The sequence below is a fragment of the Cervus canadensis genome, chromosome 5 (assembly GCF_019320065.1).
Source record: "Cervus canadensis isolate Bull #8, Minnesota chromosome 5, ASM1932006v1, whole genome shotgun sequence".
Lineage (NCBI taxonomy): Eukaryota > Metazoa > Chordata > Mammalia > Artiodactyla > Cervidae > Cervus > Cervus canadensis.
The window spans coordinates 14,622,277-14,644,189 of record NC_057390.1 but is presented as its reverse complement, the minus strand read 5'-3'; the positions used below and the strand labels follow the sequence as shown (position 1 = coordinate 14,644,189).

At 37.0% G+C, this 21,913-nt stretch overlaps 1 protein-coding gene and 1 long non-coding RNA gene across 11 annotated transcripts in view; one reads left to right on the top strand and one right to left on the bottom strand.

Moving 5' to 3' along the window:
- BIRC6 (baculoviral IAP repeat containing 6) overlaps positions 1 to 21,913 on the bottom strand; it is a 210,366-nt gene that overhangs the window by 31,486 nt on the left and 156,967 nt on the right. For all 10 annotated transcript variants that reach the window (XR_006269389.1, XM_043468279.1, XM_043468278.1 and 7 more), the window contains one exon: positions 8,943 to 9,153. Coding sequence is in view for 9 of the 10 variants with exons in the window: in XM_043468279.1 (XP_043324214.1) it covers positions 8,943 to 9,153 (211 nt within the window). In the remaining variant the exon portion in view is untranslated. The remainder of the gene's footprint in view (positions 1 to 8,942; positions 9,154 to 21,913) is intronic.
- LOC122441546 lies at positions 33 to 21,214 on the top strand. Its single transcript, XR_006269390.1, has 3 exons — positions 33 to 163; positions 801 to 803; positions 21,184 to 21,214. It is a non-coding gene; the product is annotated as an uncharacterized LOC122441546 (long non-coding RNA).

The following is a 21,913-nucleotide window of genomic DNA, read 5'->3' as shown; positions in this document are numbered from 1 at the left end:
ATTCAGCAGTGGTCACAGGATTGGAAAAGGTCAGTTTTCATTACAATCCCAAAGAAAGGCAATACCAAAGAATGTTCAAACTACCGCACAACTGTACTCATCTAACACGCTAGCAAAGTAATGCTCAAAATTCTCCAAGCCAGGCTTCAACAGTACGTGAACAGTGAACTTCCAGCTATTCAAGCTGGATTTAGAAAAGGCAGAGGAACCAGAGATCAAATGGCCAACATCCGCTGGATCATCAAGAAATTAAAAGAGTTCTAGAAAAACATCTGCTTCTGCCTTATTGACTATGCCAAAGCCTTTGACTGTGTGGATCACAACAAACTGTGGAAAATTCTGAAAGAGATGGGAATACCAGACCACCTGACCTGCCTCCTGAGAAATCTGTATGCAGCTCAAGAAGCAACAGTTAGAACTGGACATGGAACAACAGACTGGTTCCAAATCGGGAAAGGAGTATGTCAAGGCTGCATATTGTCACCCTGCTTATTTAACTTATAGGCAGAGTACATCATGAGAAATGCTGGACTGGATGAAGCACAAGCTGGAATCAAGATGGCCAGGAGAAATATCAATAACCTCAGATATGCAGATGACACCACCCTTGTGGAAGAAAGCGAAGAAGAACTAAAGAGCCTCTTGATGAAAGTGAAAGAGGACAGTGAAAACATTGGATTAAAACTCAGCATTCAGAAATCTAAGATCATGGCCACTGGGTCCATCACTTCATGGCAAACAGATGGGGAAACAGTGGAAACAGCGACAGTTTATTTTTTGGGGCTCCAAAATCACTGCAGATGGTGACTGCACCCATGAAATTAAGATACTTGCTCCTTGGAAGAAAAGCTATGATCAACCTAGATAGCATATTAAAAAGCAGACAGATTACTTTGCCAACAAAAGTCTGTCTAGTCAAAGCTATGGTTTTTCCAGTAGTCACGTATGGATGTGAGAGCTGGACTATAAAGAAAGCTGAGTGTCAAAGAATTGATGCTTTTGTACTGCGGTGTTGGAGAAGACTCTTTAGAATCCTTGGACCTCAGGGAGATCCACTAGTCAATCCCAATGGAAATCAGCCCCGAATATTCATTGGAAGGGCTGATGTTGAAGCTAAAATTCCAATACTTTGGCCACCTGATGGGAAGAAATGACTCACTGGAAAAGACTCTGATGCTGGAAAAGACTGAAGGCAGGAGGAGGAGGGATGACAGAGGATAAGATGGTTGGATGACATCACTGACTCGATGGACATAAGTTTGAGCAAGCTCTGGGAGTTGGTGATGGACCGGGAAGCCTGACGTGCTGCAGTCCATGGGGTCACAAAGAGTCAAGACATGACTGAGCGACTGAACTGAACTGAAAACTACTTAATGTTATTGAGGCAAATGAAATTAATTAGAACCAATATTTAAATCAACCACTTCCCCATTTTTGTTCAAATTATTATAAAAACTTTCAATTGAATAAGAAAAAAGGGCAAAATTTCCTTATGACGGCATCCTGAAATGTTCCAATTTGCTTAAATTTTATATAAGAGATGATGTTAGAAAATGGCCGAAGTAGAAAATTACGTTTATGCTTATAAGACAGTTATGTTTTCAAATGGTCTAAAACAGGTGTACAAAACATGTTATTATATATTCAGAAACAAATTGCTCAAAAGATCCTTATAATTAACTATCTACATCTTGTCTGTTTTAGACAAAAGATGCAAAGTGCTGAACGTGAAACACATCTATACTGAAGTAATACACTGTGCCTAGTCTTTAGTGCTTTCTAAAGAATGTTGCGCTTCCCTTGTGGTTCAGCTGGTAAAGAATCCATGTGCAATGAAACCTGGGTTCGATCCCAGGGCTGGGAGGATCCCTCGGAAATGGGAACGGCTACACACTCCAGTACTCTGGCCTGGAGAATTCCATGGATATTTAAGGGCTTCCATGATAGCTCAGTTGGTAAAGAATCTACCTGCAATGCAGGAGATCCCGGTTCGATTCCTGGGCTGGGAAGATCCACTGGAGAAGGGATAGGCTACCCACTGCAATACTTCTGGGCTTCCCTTATGGCTTAGCTGGTAAAAAATCTGCCTGCAATACAGGAGACCTGCATTCAATCCCTGGGTTGGGAAGATCCCCTGGAGAAGCGAAAGGTTACATACTCCAGTATTCTGGCCTGGAGAATTCTATGGACTATCTGTTATTTCTGACTTGTCTAATATAAATGCTTATTAATATAATCAGGCAACAGCAATGTCAATCAGTTTATTTATGTTAACTATTAGATTCAAATGAACTCTATATAGTTACTGCAAATTGTGAATCTTGAGAGGACTTATTAGGAGAGGTGTAGACAGTAAAACTATAGACTTGTGAATAAAAGAATATCAAAATATTGTTATCTTTAGGAAGTTAAAGCAATCTGTATAGTGAATATTTAACAACTTGTTTTAAAGACAGACTAAATCTCAATAAATTACTCCTAGCTGCCACTTTGCCATGTCAACAGGTTAATCTTGCCAGGAAAGATGAACATAATAAACTAGAACTACAATTGTTCCTTGAATAGAGCTCTTTCTTCACACCAACCTCATCAGAGTACTGTAATTATCAGTCACCAAACTCTCACCCACAAGAGATAATAATTTTATTATTAAGGTATAATTATAATCAAGAAAGTCTGAAACACATCTTATAGTCTATTATTTCAAATACTAAAAATCAGAAAGGTACTTTTCAGATATATGTATTTGTGTGCATATTACATGCATATATAATTATCTCATATGTTATTACGTGTAACAGCAAAAACTCCTAATTACAGAACAGCTTTAAAAGGCATTCAGTTGAATGGTGTTGTTCCACTGTGCCAACTCAGTTTCTCCTCAAGCAATCACTCTTACTGCAGCCTTGGATGCACAGACAGTTTGTTAATATGGCTGTAATGCAGTATTGGTTCTACCTAGTCTACCCCTCAGCATGCCACGTGAAAGAAGGCAACCCAGCTAATACATCTCCTATACATTCCTTCACTCAAGCATTACCTGATTTATCCTTTATTAAAGTACAAGTGCCCCCATGACAGACTAAAGGATCATTTGCTTCTTTATATAAATTTTAATAACCCAGGAGAGTATTCTGAAATAAGAAGTCTGCCTTGAAGGAAAAGAACAAAATCCTGGAACATCATAACATATGTAGTTATAAAGTGCTTCACTACACAGACAGCCAGAGGACGACACTGGGTTATCTTAGTGAGCAGGAAAGTGAAAAATAAAAAGAGAAGCATGTTAAGTTAAGAACCAGCTATTCTCTGTGAAAATATTAAGGTGAGGATGAGAACCAAAATACCACTCTAAATTGCGGTCACATATAAAACAAAAGCTCGGCTAGCTTGGTTTCTGCTAACTTTAGTTTTTCCCAATTAACACAGATAAAAGGCAAAATAGGGCTTCCCAGGTGGCGCTAGTGGTAAAGAACCTGCCTGCCAATGCAGGAGACATAGGAGACGTGAGTTTGATCCCTGGGTCGGGAAAATCCCCTGGAGGAGGGCATGGAAACTCACTACAGTATTCTTGCCTGGAGAATCTCATGGACAGGGAGCCTGGTAGGGTACAGTCCACAGGATCACAAAGAGTTGGACACAACTGAAGTGACTTAGCATGCAAAAGGCAGACGACTAAGATCATGAATGGACAGGGTCCCGTTCCTTTTAAATTTTGTTAGTTTTTTTTTTTTTTAATAGTTTTTATTTGTAAAATGCCATTACTTTTAGAGGACTGGAAGATATATCCTATTAATAGAGTTTCCCAAAGCATGAGAAAACATTAAGTGGCAATTAGACACAGTATCAGTCAACTGAATCAAGAGTGAGAAAATGACAATCTTTTACCAATGAAAAGAAAGGTCTCAGTAAGCCTTTGGTAACTACTTATTTGTTAAATCTTCTTTCTTAAAATAGAAAACAGGCCAGACAATGGAGTCAGACACTAACTTTTAAAAAATTCAGTTTATTGACTTTAACACTTATCATTTGCCAAATGATGGCAAATGATACTGACTTAATTTTGGCAGTTGATACTCGTTATTCTGCTATGTTAGTAATTTGAAATTTTCTCTTTAAATAAATGTTTGGTTTAATTAAGTTACCTGATCTAAAGAAAGATTCTACCAAAAGCACAGGTGGTACAAGATTTGAAAGTTCTTCCTCATAATGTTGAAGCTCTGACAAGAATTTCTACCACGAAAAATTTCCTTCAATTTTCAACCACAAAAATGGTTTGTTTTATTTGATCAGATTAAGAAAAATCCCATTATTACATGACACTCTTTTTAGATTTAAGTAAGTCTAAAATAATAACAGATAAAAGGCTCCAGAAAAATTAAATCTAAGGCCTACTTACTGTCATATAAGTTCTCTACATATACACAACCTTAGCTGGATGACAGCTTTCAGGAAATGAGCTGCAACTGTGGCGCCCACGTGCCACAACTACTGAAGGCTGCAGGCCCGAGATCCCACGCTCAGTAAGAAGAAAAGCCACCACAGTGAGAAGCCTGCGCGCCGCAACTAGAGAGCAGCCCCCACTCATCGCGCCTGGAGAAAACGCCTGTGCAGAATGAAGATCCAGCACGGCCGAAAATTGAAAAAAAAAAAAAGAAAAGGATTTTAGAATCTCTGCTAACAATTCTTAGTCTCTTTAAAGTCAAGAGACGATTGCTTTCTGTCTTCAGTAAAACAACCCAGTAGGATTAGTACTGGAAAATTTCTGCACAGGATTACAGACTTCAGATTATTGTATACTAACAAAGGAAACCATTTGTCCTATAGCACTTGCACTTTTTGAAGGAGATCCCTAGGGATAAATTTGCAGTCACTGAGATTAACACATAGGCAGAATAATGTAGTTAATAGTTAATCTAAAGCCTGAGTTACATTATTGCTTTTATAAAGTCAAACATCTGAATCATAGAAAGTGTTTCTACCCAGGAACTAACTGTCTTTATGAAATCCACAGTATAAGGGCAAGAATCCTAATGGACTCAAATCCGCAGTCCCAGAACGGCAGGATGGGAGAGGACACACACAGCTCAACTGCCAAGACAGAAAGGAAGACAACCTCTTCTGTGGCAATTCAGTCTTCTTTTAACTCACACCCCACCATTCTGCTATACTGCAAGACGATCTTTTTTTATAATGCAAATCTGAATAGATCTCTGCTGAAATCCTTTCAAGGGCTCAACACATCTAAAACAGGTACCTATGAAGCTGGGCTTCCCTGGTGGTTAAGTTGGTAAAGAATCCGCCTGCAATGAGGGAGACCTGGGTTTGATCCCTGGGTTGGGAGGATCCCCTGGAGGAGGGCATGGCAACCCACTCCAGTACTCATGCCTGGGAGAATCCCCATGGACAGAGGAGCCTGGTGGGTTACGGTCCGTGGGGTTGCAAAGAGATGGACACAACTGAGCACAACAACATATCCATGAAGTTCTTCAAGCCCCCGTTTTCCTATCCATTCATTTCCCACCCCTACCTCCCACCCAAAGGACACCCAGGCACACCAGACTTCTTCATTCCTTACATTTTCCTGAATTTTCCTGCGAACATTCCTCACACAGTCTGGTATACCAGTCCCCTGCACCTCTTATTTAGCCAACTCTTACATATTCTTTGGGTTTCCAAAACTGACTTGATGCTCCAATAATGTGTTAAACTTTCCATATATCATGTACTTGTTATTAAAACTGTCTAATTATTGTTTCCCACATTATTTGTCAGCCTCTTGGAAAAAGGCCTAATTTTCTTGTTATGCTCTGATGAACATTCAATAAATATCTGTTGAAAGAGCAAAATCAGTCATGCTCTTGTGACCAAGCCAGATCTCCCCTATCTGAATATAACTGCAAGTTTCTAAAACACAAATTAGATAAAAGAAAGATTAAAAAAAAGATAAAAGATAAAGATAAATAATAATATTCTCCTATTTCCTCTTATAGAAAGTTGCAGGCTTGAGGCGGGAGAGCCAGCAAACCTACATAATCTCCATCATTATTTTGAGCTTTGAGTTCAACATTAGCTGAGTTTATGTACTGTCCTCAAGATAGAATAATCTTAACTAGGTTATTCCAACCAGTGAAAGTAAACTTTGGACTTGGGCAAAACCTTTTAATCTCCTTCATCTACAAAATATAAAAACTGTAAGTATAACATATATAGAGAAAACAATTTCAATGTAAATTATTACATGTAAGCACAGTTATCATCTAGAGACCTGCAAATTACACAGAGAATCTACTTTTTGTTTATCTAAGATGACCAAAGAGTGCCAAATTAAAATTTCATTTGGAAGGAAAAATAAAATGCATGCCTTTTATGTAAACTTGGCTTTAAGAAAGGAAAAACAAGTAACAAATGAGAAATAAGACCAAAAAAAGGGCAATACAATAAATACATGAACATAATTAATAAACTAGTACGTCTACTAAATAGATGTACTTTATTTACCCTAACATTTTTTTCCTAGAGCCCCCAGGTGCAGACATGGCCAGGACTTCACAAGGAATCGCCCACAGGCACAGCACCCTACCCACTTATTTCTTACTGAGAAAAAGAGACAAAAATAATGTAAAAATGTTCTGAGCTGTGGTACACCTACACATTACTTTCAAAACTGTTAACTACAAACCTGATGAAGCACTAAAACATACTCTAAAAATGATACATACGTAAACAACATATTTGCCTTGACTATTCTCTTCTGAGTATCCTGGTTTTCTGTTTTTTTTTTTTTTAAATACACTTGGGGGTTGGGAGGCAGGTAGAAGGGAGTGGGAGGGGGAAGCTTTGCATCTTAAAACAGTGTTAAAAATGAATTTAGGTCAACTTCAGTGAGTATAAACTTTGCAGGAAATTGTACTATACTGTTCACTTTATTAGAGTTCTATACTGATGAAAATATGAAAAGAAGTGTATCTTAAGTTTTGACAAGCTGTAAAAGAGCAGATTTTCCCTTCTGGGAAGTGGAAAATGAGTTCTCAAGGTGGAAAAGTTTGAAAGGAAAGTAAGAATGTTATAATATGTACATCTTTGTTAGCTTCTTTTTCTAAGAGAGGCTGTATTTTATATATATATATCTGTAAAAAATTAACAGATACAATGAGGGATCTTCATGAAGCATATTCAAACTCTATGTAAAACTCTGTCAGTGTTTCTTTGTCAGTAAAATAGCTTTTAAAAAGTTAACTGCACAAGGTTACTGTAAAGATAAAATAAAAAATGAAATTATCTCTGTGAACAGTCATTATGATCTTTACATGTATGTTTTGCTGGTAAAGAATTCAGAAGTCTGAAGTGTCATTTTTTTTGTTGTTGAAAGATTTTAAAGAATATCTTTTTCCAGGTAAAAATAAAGAGTGCCTGTTAAATGAAATTCAGTTATCCTTCTCTGCAATTAAATTTTTGTAGTCAATCATTACTTAATACATTTTATGCAGTTAAAAAAATTATACTACATGTTATATGAACAGTATATACATTAATTCAAGAATAGGATATACATTAATTTATAAACAATAAAGTAGCAAAGAAGGCAATCTGATTGTAAACATTCCAGTAACTTAGCTCAATTAGAAAAAAAAATCAGATCTTTAGTCTGATAATGCCACATTATTTTTGTATAATTATGTTAGCTGCCTAGGTTACCAGTTACAAAGACTTTTGCTGTAATGAAAAATGAGACCAAAGACAGTATTATTTTCTTCTCTACAACAGAAAAAAACCTCACACTATCAAAGAAAATATACCTTTACATTTTCCTTCCCTGGAAAGAGTATGAACCTACATCTTTTTATATTGCTACCAACTGGCTCTTCTTTAATCTCCTCTCTAATTTATGATTCTTATTGCCCGGCAGTGAGCCACCAGTTTCTAAATAATGATAATACAATAAAACTAACAGAGTCAGGATAATCTGAGAAGTTGATTTCTTCTGAGAAATGAAGGCTGACCATTCCTCCAATGACTAATTCTCTGACAACATTTGATATTCTGTGATTCTCAAATTTTAGGTTCTTAAAAAATTAAGTGAGAACATGTAAGACAAACACATTGCAAAGATGAAAAAGAAGATTAACTGATTCAAAAGACCACTAAGAAAGGAATAAACTTCCTCTAGCCTAATTCTGAATTTTTATGCAAACATCAGAATTTATGCCATCTCTTTTCAGTGAAACTAACAACCACGAGACAGATTCTGCTAAGAGAATGGAAAAAGTTACCAGGAAAAGGTTATTTTTAAAGTTTTTGTTGAGAGAACTATCATCTGATTTCTAGCAAGGTATAAACTTAAACCAAAGATTCATTTAAAAATTCAATTTTCTATGAAGATAAAATACTAACTGTATTTTAACTCCAACAAATAAATCCTCTTCTCCTCAAAAACATTATAGCATACATTATAATGTATATATCAAAATGAAATAGTAGTAATCCATAAATCCAACAGTTCTAATTCTATGAATCTACTCTGCAGAAATTTCTACAGATCCCAAAAGATGTAAGAGGTTGTTACAAATTAGAAAGAACCCAAATGTCCATGAAAAGATGGGTAAGTAATATTAAGAACAATATTAGCAATATGTATTTACTGAGAGTGAAGGTGTCTTCTACGTCAATATTGAGTGAAATTAGCATCTATTTGTATAATAGGTACAACGTGATAACATTTAACAAAAACTCTACCTACAGCTATAAGATCTCAGATGGAGATGTCTGGTAAGCCACTGTAACAAACATTTGAGTGTAGGGTTTGGTGGATACTTTTTCTTCATAGTTTTATTACTAGCTTGTGTATATGTGTATTTAATCAGCATATATCATTTTTTTAAATGAACAAAGTTATTTTTAAAAAGATCATAAAAGCCAAGGTCAAAAGAAATGAACAGTACCTTAAACGGTTGGTGTAGGTATCAACACAGGTCTTCATTTTGGCTAATAAGGTACCAACGGAAGTTTGACACTCCGACTGTTCTTCTTCCTCTTCCCCATTCTCTGCAGAAAGAGGCAACAAGAGGGGCACCATGCATGCACAGGAAGCAATGGCCCGGAGCAATTCCAGCAGAGCGCGATAGAGCGGCACGTGTCTTGCCATGTCGAGAACTGTAAGAAGGAAAAGTATAAAATGAGCCCATGCGCAATACAAAAGTTAAGTCCACAGCAATGTAGCTCCTACTTCAACCTTGAGATTAACTGGTAGGTTGGTAAACGGACTGAAGTAGATGTCTGTGAAGCATCATGTACAGAATGTAAGAGGCGCTTTTAGGGAACAGCAACAACAAAACGAACAGCGCGCAGAGCTGGGAGACAGCAAGGAACTAAGTAATTTAACAGTCCTTGGCTGTGCTGGGTCTCTGCGGCGCTGGACGGGCGTCTCTCAGCGCGGGCACCGGCTCGCAGCGGTGGCGCTGGCATTCTCTAGTTGCAGTGCCCAGGCTCAGTGGCCCTACGGCATGGGGGATCTCAGCTCCGCAAGCAGAGATGGAACTCGTGTCCGCTGTATTGGAAGGCAGATGCTTAACCACTGGATCACCAGGGAGGTCCCAAGTAACTACTCAGTTGTATCACAGATAAAAATGATTAAACAGTCCAAATAATACATTAGGGCAGTAAATACATTTATTAGTATGACATGGAAATATATTTTTTCAAATTAAATTGAAAGGAAACCATTGTATCTTAGGTAAAGCAGAATGATACAGCCACAGTTTATCAAAAGCAAAATTCAATAAATCAGCTTGTTAGGGAAGAGAAAGTTGACAGTGCTAGCTTTTAGTTGTCAGCTATAAATCAAATGAATTTTTTTCTTAAAACTACATGCATCTAACAATGGATTCCATGCTCTAAGAACATTTATTGCTTCGAAAGCTTAAAAGCTGTTTTGTTAGGTTTTGTGGCTTCCTCCCAAGTGGAATTTCCTTTTGTGAATCATGTGAGTTAAGGACCTAACAACATTTTTCCAACAGCAGTTACTGAACAAAGTTAATTCATAACTTTATTATTTATTATATTAGTTATTCCTTAATTATTTACTGAAAACCTACTGGACAGGCTGGGAATATAGCAGTGAAGAAAACAAGCAAAAATCCTTGCCTTCATGTAGCTTATATTCAAGGTAGAGAAGACCAAGTGAGTAAAACTTTTTTTAGACATTACTAAGTACAATGAATGCTAAATAGAAGATTCAAACAGGGAAGGAGAACTAGGGAGTACCGGCTCGAGGAAGAAACTGTCTCACTGCCCACAGCACTTATACTGGGTATGGGGACGGATGAAGCCTCATCCAGAATTCTGGACTTTGTTTGGCAAGGTATGTAAAGGAATGGCTTAAAAAATGAGTTCTGGTAATGTGAAGACAAACAGTGAGCTGTTCAAAGTTAAGGAGGAGTAGGCCCTTGTTTCACACCTTCCAGTAATGATGCAGAGAACAGGGGTAAAAAGTATGACTGCTCATTCTTTCTTCACTTACTTGAAATTTTACTCTCCATCTTTAAACATAAAATTCACATGTGCGCATGCTCACTCAGTCTGGTCCGACTCTTTGTGACCCCATGGACTGTATAGCCCACTAGGCTCCTCTGTCCATGAGATTTTCTAGGCAAGAATGCTAGAGTGGCTTGCCATTTCCTTCTCTGGGGATCTTCCCAACTCACGGATTGAACCTGCGTCTCCTGTATCTCTTGCACTGGCAAGCAGAGTCTTTACCACTGAGCCATATATTTGGTTATATTTGAAGCTTCTTTCTTAATTTATGACCTAATGCTACTTTTTATTATAACTCTATACTATAACATAGTACACTAGAGTTTTCAGGAAATTCAAGTTAAAATCCTATGTTATAAAAAACAAGCCAAAGTTAACTGATAGGCATAAAACACAACATTAATATTTGTGAGGATATGAAAAGGCTAGACTTATGTAAACAGGTGGACAAGTAAAGTGATAACAGATTTGACATTATTTTACATGCCCACATTCTATTACAGATGCTTCCTTCTGCCTAGGCCTCACTTACGGAACAGAGGATCTGAATAGATAGTTCTCCAAAAATGATCTGTAAATGGCCAATAAACACACTGCCATTAGTCATCAGGGAAATGCAAATCAAAACCACCACGAGCTCCCTGCCGTCTCACACGCACTTAGATCGCTGTAATCTAAAAAGTAAAGAAATAACTTACTACCATGTGAGCCAGCACTTCCACTCCTAAGTAAAAACCCAAAGCAACTGAAAGGAGGAGTGAAAATAGTACTTGTAGATTCACATTCACTGAAGCATTATTCACAATAGACAAATGGTATAAACAACTCAAATGTCTATCAATGAGTAAACACTGAAGAAGAAGAACAAAGTGGAAGGACTAACAGAATCAGACTTCAAAACACACTATAAAGCTACAATAATCAAGAGAATGTAGTACTGGTGAAAAATAGATCAATGGAACAGAAATGATAACAAAATGTGTACATGAACATTTGTAGCAGCTTTGTTCATAACTTCTCCAAGCTGGAAACAGCCAAGATGTTCATCAAAAGGTTACTGGATAAACAAACTGTTGTGTAACCATACAATGGAATATTATTCTGCAAAAAAAAAAAAGAGCTACAAAAGAAAAGACATGGAGGAAACTTAAATGCATACATACTGCTTAGTAAAAGAAGCCAATCTGAACAGGTTTACAGTGCACGGTTCCAACTAATGACATTCTGAAAAGGGAAAAACTATGGAGCCATCACTTCATGGCAAATAGATGGGGAAACAGTGGAAACACGGTCAGACTTTATTTTTTTGGGCTCCAAAATCACTGCAGATGGTGACTGCAACCGTGAAATTAAAAGATGCTTACTCCTTGGAAGCAAAGACAGCATATTAAAAAGCAGAGATATTACTGTGCCAACATAGGTCCGTCTAGTCAAGACTATGGTTTTTCCAGTGGTCATGTATGGATGTGAGAGTTGGACTGTGAAGAAAGCTGAGCACCTTAGAATTGATGCTTTTGAACTGTGGTGTTGGAGAAGACTCTTGAGAGTCCCTTGGACTGCAAGGAGATCCAACCAGTCCATCCTAAAGGAGATCAGCCCTAGGTGTTCATTGGAAGGACTGATGCTGAAGCTGAAACTCCAATACTTCGGCCACCTCATGCGAAGAGTTGACTCACTGGAAAAGACCCTGCTGCTGGGAGGGATTGGGGGCAAGAGCAGAAGGGGACGAAATAGATGAGATGGGTGGATGGCATCACCGACTCAATGGACATGAGTTTGAGTAAACTCTGGGAGTTGGTGATAGACAGGGAGGCCTGGCGTGCTGTGATTCATGGGGTCGCAGAGTCGGACACGACTGAGCGACTGAACTGAACTAAACTGAATGCAGCCAGAAAAAGGATCAGTGGTGACTAGAGGTTTCACTGGGGAGATAGAGAAAGAGGGTGGAATGAATACATAGAACAGACAGAATTTCTTATAATTTCTAATAATACTGTATGATACTGCAATGATGACACACACAATACTAGGCATTTGTCAAAACCCACAGAACTGTGTAATACAAAGAGTAAACTCTAATATATTGACTTCAGTTAAAAATATGTCACTCTTAGTTCATCAGTTGTACCATGTACCACACTAACATAGATTATCAGGTGGCTCAGTGGTAAAGAATCTGCCTGCCAAAGCAGGAGACGCTGCTTCAATCCCTGGGTCAGGAAGATCCACTGGAGAAGGTAATGGCAACCCACTCCAGTATTCTTGCTGAGAAAATCCATGGACAGAGGAGTCTGGCAGGCAAGTCCACGGGGTCACAAAGAGTCAGACACAGCCGAGCACCCACACACACCACACTAACACAAGATGTAAGTGACAGGACACTGGGCGGAGGGGCAGTGCTCGGTGTTCTGTAAACGCAAAGCTCCTTCAAAAATCTTAGTCTGTTAATTTTTTAAAACATTAGTCTAACAATTTAAAAATAAACTATCTAAAATAAAAGTACTTTACATAAAATTATGCAATATAAGTAATCCAAGACACACTGATGTTTTTTAAAATAAATGGTTATAAAGTTACCAAGAACAACAAAAAAACCCCCACAAAATGAGAAGCTACTTCTCCATTATCCAAATAAAGCTGAGGACAGCCTACATGCTAAAACTCAATACAGAAGACAGGTGGGGAAAACAATCTGACAGACATGAATGGTAGATAATTTTTTAAAACTTTAAAATCTGGAACTAAACAGCCATAGAGAAAATAAGACAGCTCTTCAAAGTTAAGTGAAACATGATACTTCCTTTTACGTATTGGTGTTTATTTTATTCAACTAGATTTATTCAAGTAGATTCCAACTAGGAATCTTAAACTACCGAAAGTTAAGACAGTCTCTTCATATTAAGGAGGGACAGAAGCAAAAGCTGTGGAAGCAAGATAACAGGCAGTGGATAATGAGATTGAGAACAGTAAACACAAGCGAGACATACATTTATGGGTCTGATTTACAAAGAACATGAAATAAATTTCAGTACTATGTCATTTCTTATGACAAATTTTCAGCTTAAAAAATGAAGCTTTTATATATTTCCACTTTCTTGACAACAGTCAGTTACATAAACAAGTGTCCTTATTTTAATGTCAAATTCCACCCAGATATTAATGCATCCAGCAATCCATGCTTATGTCTAGAACCTGAAAAATGGTTATTCATATCTGATTTACATTATTCTGGTTTTCCTTCTAAGACTTATTTCTGAATATCTCCAGGAAGGGGAATCTGGAAAACTAAGGGTGAGCTAGTTTTTGCTCTCTTTTTAAGACAGGCACTTTTAAACTAACATGTCTGGGTGGTCAGCAAACAAAAGGAGTCAATAAACGTAACAGCCTCTTGATGATAAAATACAGATGAGTACAAAATACAAGTATTTCAATCCTGAATTCTGTACTTCTATATTTTGCCACACAGATCTTCATCAGAAAACCCTGAGGTGTCCTTTCCCACAGCACACGTCATCATTCATCATCACTACAGGATTAAACGTGACGAGCCTGACAAAGAAAAGCAGAACCACAACAGTGCCACGCACTGCCATGTCGCAAAGGGCTTACAGCAACTTCTTCACTCAGCAAGTGCCAACTGCGCATTTCATGTTACTGCTTACCCCCAAGCAAGTAAAGTCACTATCCTTCGGATCCTCAGATGTACCTGTTGGCTAAATTATGCAATGCTTGAAAGATACCTTGGAATTTACCATCAACAACTACAGATACAGGTGTGTGACACTACTATATAATTATTTCAGTTAGAGAAATGTTCTATTTTGAAAGGAGTAACCAGTACTGGGTAAAAGAATAAAATTCCCATTTTCTGTATGTGGAAAAACATTTCAGTGGGGAAAATCATATTCAAATTGCTGGGTAAAGGTTGGTGAGAAGAAATTTGTAAGACATGATCATAGAGATTAGTCATTTTTTCATGAAACACACAATTCAGCACGTATAAAAGCTGAAAATAATTCTAAGAAAAAGTGGAAAACATTTACTGCTTGGCTTATTACTGGCAGAAGCTATCAACTCTAACCAAAAAGTTTCAATGAAATTTACCATGGATTACTAATGGAAAAGACCCACTCCTTCCAGAGAACTGAAAACATTTGCCACCTTCAATCAGGAAGTTTGTCAGGTTTTTTGTTCACTTGTTTTTCTCTGAGGGTAAACAGAAGTTATTCATCACTTTGTGGACTAAAGTAGGATATCTGGGAATACTTCATTCCTGATGCAATGGAGGGTAACGAACACTTCTCTTTTAATTATTTTTTTTTCCAATTTAAATCTAGAGATTAATGTTTAACTGAAAAAATTAATACATCATTCTAAGCATTTGTTTTTTAACCTTACACATATTTTTCATTTTAAAAATCAAACCATGTGTCCAAAATGTTTGGAGAACTGTGATGAGAAAAAAACACTCTCATTTTTCATGCCACTAGTCCAAGTCAACAAGCATACGCAGTGTTCAGTGAATTTCCTGTGAGCTTTTTTTCCCCCTATGACTGGTATTTGACCACATTTGTACTCATGTTATATACACTTTTAACCCTGATTTTTCACATAATCTTACATCATAGATTTTTTTTTCCTCCAGAGAAAAGACATTTTATTTTTTTTAATTTGCAATAGTGTTATCTTTTTTTTTTCGATTTATTTTTATTAGTTGGAGGCTAATTACTTTACAGTATTGTAGTGGTTTTTGCCATACATTGACATGAATCAGCCATGGATTTACATGTGTTCCCCATCCCGATCCCCCCTCCCGCCTTCCTCTCCATCCAATCCCTCTGGGTCTTCCCAGTGCACCAGCCCTGAAGCACTTGTCTCATGCATCCAACCTGGGTTGGTGATCTGTTTCACCCTTGATAGTATATTTGTTTCAATGCTGTTCTCTCTGAACATCCCACCCTTGCCTTCTCCCAGAGTCTAAAAGTCTGTTCTGTACATCTGTGTCTCTTTTTCTGTTTTGTATATAAGGTTATCATTACCATCTTTTAAAATTCCATATATATGCATTAGTATTCTGTATTGCTCTTTATCTTTCTGGCTTACTTCATTCTGTATAATGGGCTCCAGTTTCATCCATCTCATTAGAACTGATTCAAATGAATTCTTTTGAATGGCTGAGTAATATTCCAGTGTGTATATGTACCACAGCTTCCTTATCCATTCGTCTGCTGATGGGCATCTAGGTTGCTTCCATGTCCTGGCTATTATCAACAGTGCTGCGATGAACACTGGGGTACACGTGTCTTTTTCAGATCTGGTTTCCTCGGTGTGAATGCCCAGGAGTGGGATTGCTGGGTCATATGGCAGTTCTATTTCCAGTTTTTCAAGGAATCCACACTGTTCTCCATAGTGGCTGTACTAGTTTGCATTCCCACCAACAGTGTAAGAGGGGTCCCTTTTCTCCACACCCTCTCCAGCATTTATTGCTTGTAGACTTTTGAATAGCCCGAGTTATTTTTTAATTAAAACTCAGACTTTTGTAGTAAATATGTTATAATAACTATAAATGGACTATAACCTTTAAAACTTGTGAATCACTATTTTGTACACCTATAATTTATATATTATACATCAACTATACTTAAAAACTAACTCAGACATTTAATAACTTCAGTATTTTAGGCTAAACTATGTGGTGATTATACATTTTAGGCATAAACTGCTATTCACATTAAGTATATGAATTAGGTATGCATATCCCATTAAATATACATAAAAGACTTAAAAAATGTATTTACAGCTACTAAATATAGAGCCAGAACACATAAATGGTGGGATCTAATATGTAACTTTTCATTATATTTTCTATTATTCTATCCAACTATTAAAATGATAAAACATTCTTTGACGTTCTACTAAAACACATTTATTTTCCATCATTTTCCACCACCTTCATCACAGTAAAAGAGAAATGCAGACTGAAAAATTATGCAACAAACGCAAGTATAATAAATTTATTTCCTATTTCACTACACAGTTCAAAGATATCTTTCTCAGGGATTTGTTTCACAATTTTTGTTTACCTCTACATCAAGAGATTTTCTGAGAAAATAGGTACTCCTGTCATCATTATAGCAAAAGATGTAAAGAAACAAGAAGACGAAGAAGAAAAAGAAAAATCTGTCTTGACCATGTCAAGATTATTGGGAGAGTACTTAGAAAGTGAAAGTCACTCAGTTGGGTCCAACTCTTTGTGACACATGGACTATAGCCTGCCAGGCTCCTCTATCCATGGTATTCTCCAGGCAAGAACACTGAATGGGTTGCCATTCTCTTCTCCAGGGTATCTTCCTGATCTGGGGATCAAACCGAGGTCTCCCACGCAATAGCACTTAACCTCTCGGTAACTGTTTTTATGTATATCTTTATCACACTCTGACAAGTCTCTTTCATGGATTTCAATCAAAACAAAACACAGCTTTAAAAAAATTGTTTTTAAGGATAATCTTTAAAAGGACATTTCCAGAAAATTATAACATTCCAGGGCAAGTGCCTGGCCTGTAGGGCAGCATCCAGGGTAAGCGCCTTATTCCAGGCACAGCAGTGACTATATGGATAATAAAGATTTATTTCTGGATGCCAATAAACATACAAGATACCGTAACTGAAATAAGACATAAAACCAACGATGCAACATTTTTCTAAAACTACATATTGAATATCATTTTCATTCAAATTGCTTTTACATTTATGTTCACTTTAAGTTTCTAATAATCTACCTATTATAGGAAAGGGAAATTTTTTCAACATGGGAAAGCTGACCAGCAAAATATATAGGAAAATAAAGTTTTATTCAGCATCAATAAATGCTGAACACTTTCAACATCATTGTCTCCCTTTGGATTTACACTGAAATTCTCAAAAGAAATGCATGCTTCATATTAATCCATTAGTAGGTAAGCAGTACTATCACAGAGAAAATTAATACTAACTACCTAGAAAAACATCTTGTTTTTTTCTGATGTTTTTCAGCGTATGCTGATTTTATTTCTCTGATCAACTTCAGAAATACAAAATGAGAGGCTCACCTAAAGTATAAATACCTCAATACAATCTAGGAATGTAACATTTGTTTATGGAATGTTCATTTGAGTAGACACAAAAACTAATGTGAGAATTAAAAAATAAATTATTCAAATATTTAATTAAGTTATCCTTAAATTATTTCTCTGTAAAATAAAAATCGTTTTAAGTGACTGAATACTAAAACTTAGTCCATAACTATGTGCAATCAATATCCCTACAAGTAACATGACTAGCATGCATATCTTAAAAGATAACCATGGAAACGTAGTTACAGTTCCAACTATACATTTATTCCTATGTAACTTTTTAGCATTCTTGCCTTGGAAATCCCATGGACACAGGAGTCTGGCAGGCTACAGTCCATGGTGGTCACAAAAGAGATGGATATGACTTAGTGACTAAACAAAACACAACACCTTAGTAATAATTTTTGGATTTAAATAATGTGGTCATATTTAACACATTTGCATAGCAACAAAATTAACTTATTCTCTCATAAAATTAATTTAAATACTGAATTTTAGAGGAAATAACCTAAGATAAGACACAGTAATTTTTAATCCAGTGTGAGGAAAATCAGATGGTATAACAAAGTCTTCTGTACTGGGTTTTGCCCCATTACACCTAATTGCAGAGCTACCAAACCAATAAAATGAAAACGATGAAATTTTAATACTAGCACATACCAGCACTCAGCCAAGACAATCAGCCAAATTAGTAGATACTTCATAAACCTCCCAATTTAAAAAGGTCTGTGCTTCTTCTAATTTCAACCTTCCTCTAACATGTCAGGTCTACTCATTTTTCTTTTCTGTACTGATAAAAATCTATTTAAATCATTTTTAAAATCTGAAAATATGTGAGTTTAGTAATAATGGCCATATTATGGCTAAACACTTAAACTTGGGCAACTGAATAAATTTCTCTTGATTTCATTTGCCCCTTCCTATTATGACACTATGAAACAAAAACTAGAAAGGCAAACATTTTGTAACACTTGATAACATTCCTGGAATGTTCTACCATATTCTACTATATTAGTGGCAAGGAATTTAATGTGCTGAGTGGTGCTGTTTTCTAAAAACAGGAACATCTCATTTTCCAAAACGGGAATGAGAAAGATGAGGGTAAGGGACTCTTAACATTTCACCTGCTATTCCTCTTTTCACATACTGTAAAGTACTTCTTACTTAACTTATATGCAGAATACATCATGAAAAATGCTGAACTGGATGAAGCCCAAGCTGGAATCAAGATTGCAGGGAAAAATATCAGTAACCTCAAATATGCAGATGGCACCATTCTTATGGCAGAAAGTGAAGAATAGAACTAAAGAGCCTCTTGATGAAAGTGAAAGAGGAGAGCGAAAAAGTTGGCTTAAAATTCAACATTCAGAAAACTAAGATCATGGCATCTGGCCCCATCACTTCACGGCACACAGATGGGGAAACAATGGAAACAGTGACAGATTTTATTTTGGGGGGCTCCAAAATCACTGCAGATGGTGACTGCAGCCATGAAATTAAAAGACGCTTGTTCGTTGGAAGAAAACCTATGATCAACTTAGACAGTGTATTAAAAAGCAGAGACATTACTTTGCCAACAAAGGTCCATCTAGTCAAAGCTTTGGTTTTTCCAGTACTCATGTAAGGATGTGAGTTGGACTATAAAGAAAGCTGAGCGCCCAAGAACTGATGCTTTTGAATCGTGGTGTTGGAGAATACTCTTGAGAGTTCCTTGGACTGCAAGGAGATCCAACCAGTCCATCCTAAAGGAAATCAGTCTTGAATATTCACTGGAAGGACTGGTGGTGAAGCTGAAACTCCGATCCTTTGGCCACCTGATGCGAGCAACTGACTCATCTGAAAAGACCCTGATGCTGGGAAAGATTGAAGGCGGGAGACAAGGGGATGACAGAGGATGAGAGCGCTGGATGGCATCACCGACTCAATGGACATGGGTGTGAATAAGCTCCGGGAGTTGGTGGTGTACACGGAAGCCTGGCGTGCTGCAGTCCATGGCGTCGCAAAGAGTCAGACAGGACTGAGCGACTGCACTGAACTGAACTGAGCTCAAAGTATTTCTGGCAATGAAACGAGACCACCATCTAGTGGCCAGTGGGGTAACTGATGGCTTACTCAATAGCATGCATATATATAAACAGCTGCTGGAGGAAAAATGGTCACTGTTTACACGCAATTTTCAAAATAACATGGCTACAACAAAATGAAGTCAGAATATGGGGAGAGAGAAACTAAAATGAACACATACTTCATATGAGGATCTTCGTATCTAGTAAAAAAAATCTCATAAAAATAACTACTTTCTCTCTATAGAGGCTTTTATCATTCGTTTAAAAAATGATACTAGAGATAAACAGCCTAATACAAACATACAAATCGCTTTTTGTTTCAGTTACCTACTTTAAAGCTGTGGCTTCAAATTTACTGTTTTATAATTTTTCTAACAACTATTTTATAGATTCAGCTTTTGGAATTAAGTTCTTTGAAGGTAAAATCTGCACAAATTCTACTTAAAAAGTTACTGAATCTGTTACATATAGTTGACCAGCACAAGGTTGTTACTGAGCATTTGTTGGCCTCTCATTCACTTTTTGTGTTTTGTGAAACCTTTTGTTTCTTTCCGGGGGGGTGGTGGGGTGGGAAAAGGCTCCTAAAAAGCAATTAAGAGGTCAAAACAACATCTCAAAGGCTAAGAGGGAACATAGAGTGCTATGTTTTGAGGAGAAAATAAAAAATCTTAGATCATTTGAAAAGTGGCATGTCGCCTGCCAGAGTGAACTGGTAAGGTTGATAAGAATACATAGAACATTCACAGAATAAAGCAGAAAGATTTTGGTTTTGGTGGAGGGTCCTGGAAAGAATCTCCAAGCGCTAACTATAGTTCAGTGTGGCTCCCGAAATAGCCTATTACATTAGGCTTGTGTTTTTGTATACTACATGGTAGCAACATAAGCGAGCCATTTCTTGAATACAATGCCTTACACAAAATTATTAGCACAGCTCTCACACTTAAAAAACAACTTGCTGGATACGCTATAAAATGGTCTACAAAACGTCATCAATATTACGAAAGACAAAGAAAAGTTGGTAAAGTTTCCAGATTAAAGGAGAACAAAGATATGACAATTAAATGAAATAAAAGGTTCTATATTGGATGCTCTTCCTTACCCCAAATCCCCAAATGGCCAAAAATAATATTCTACAGACCAATGACAAAATTGGAAAATGGACTTTGGACTAATTTTATAAAATAAAAATTTTACTAAGTTCCAAGAAGTTATTTGTTCAGATTTTAAAATGTCACATTAAAAATTAACATTTTAATCAAAATCGGTAATTTACATAAGCAGTAAAGCTATATTTTCCTGAAATAAACAATTTGTATTTAGAATATTATAAATGGGCATACTTAAATAATATACCTTGCTTGTCAAAACTACAGATCAGACTGTTCAAACTACCGAACAACTGCACTCATATCACAGGCTAGCAAATAATGCTCAAAATCTCCAAGCCAGGCTTCAACAGTACAGGAACCGAGAACTTCCAGATGTTCAAGCTGGATTTAGAAAAGGCAGAGGAACCAGAGATCAAATTGCCAACATCCGCTGGATCATCCAAAAAACAAGAGAGTTCCAGAAAAACATTTACTTCTGCTTTATTGACTACGCCAAAGCCTTTGATTGTATGGATCACAACAAACTGTGGAAAATTTTTATAGAGATGGGAATACCAGACCATTTGACCTGTCTCCTGAGAAATCTATATGCAGCTCAAGAAGCAACAGTTAGAACTGGACATGGAACAACAGACTGGTTCCAAATCGGGAAAGGAGTACATCAAGGCTGCATACTGTCACCCTGCTTACTGAACTTCTATGCAGAGTACATCATGAGAAATGCTGGACTGGATGAAGCACAAGCTGGAATCAAGATTGCAGGATGAAATATCAATAACCTCAGATATGCAGATGACACCACCCTTATGGCAGAAAGCGAAGAAGAACTAAAGAGCCTTTTGATGAAAGTGAAAGAGGAGAGTGAAAAAGTTGGCTTAAAACTCAACATTCAGAAAACTAAGATCATGGCATCCAGTCCAATCACTTCATGGAAAATAGATGGGGAAACAGTGACAGACTATTTTGGAGGGTTCCAAAATCACTGCAGATGGTGACTGCAGCCATGAAAATAAAAGATGCTTGTTCCATGGAAGAAAACCTATGATCAACCTAGGGAGCATATTAAAAAGCAGAGATATTTCTTTGCCAACAA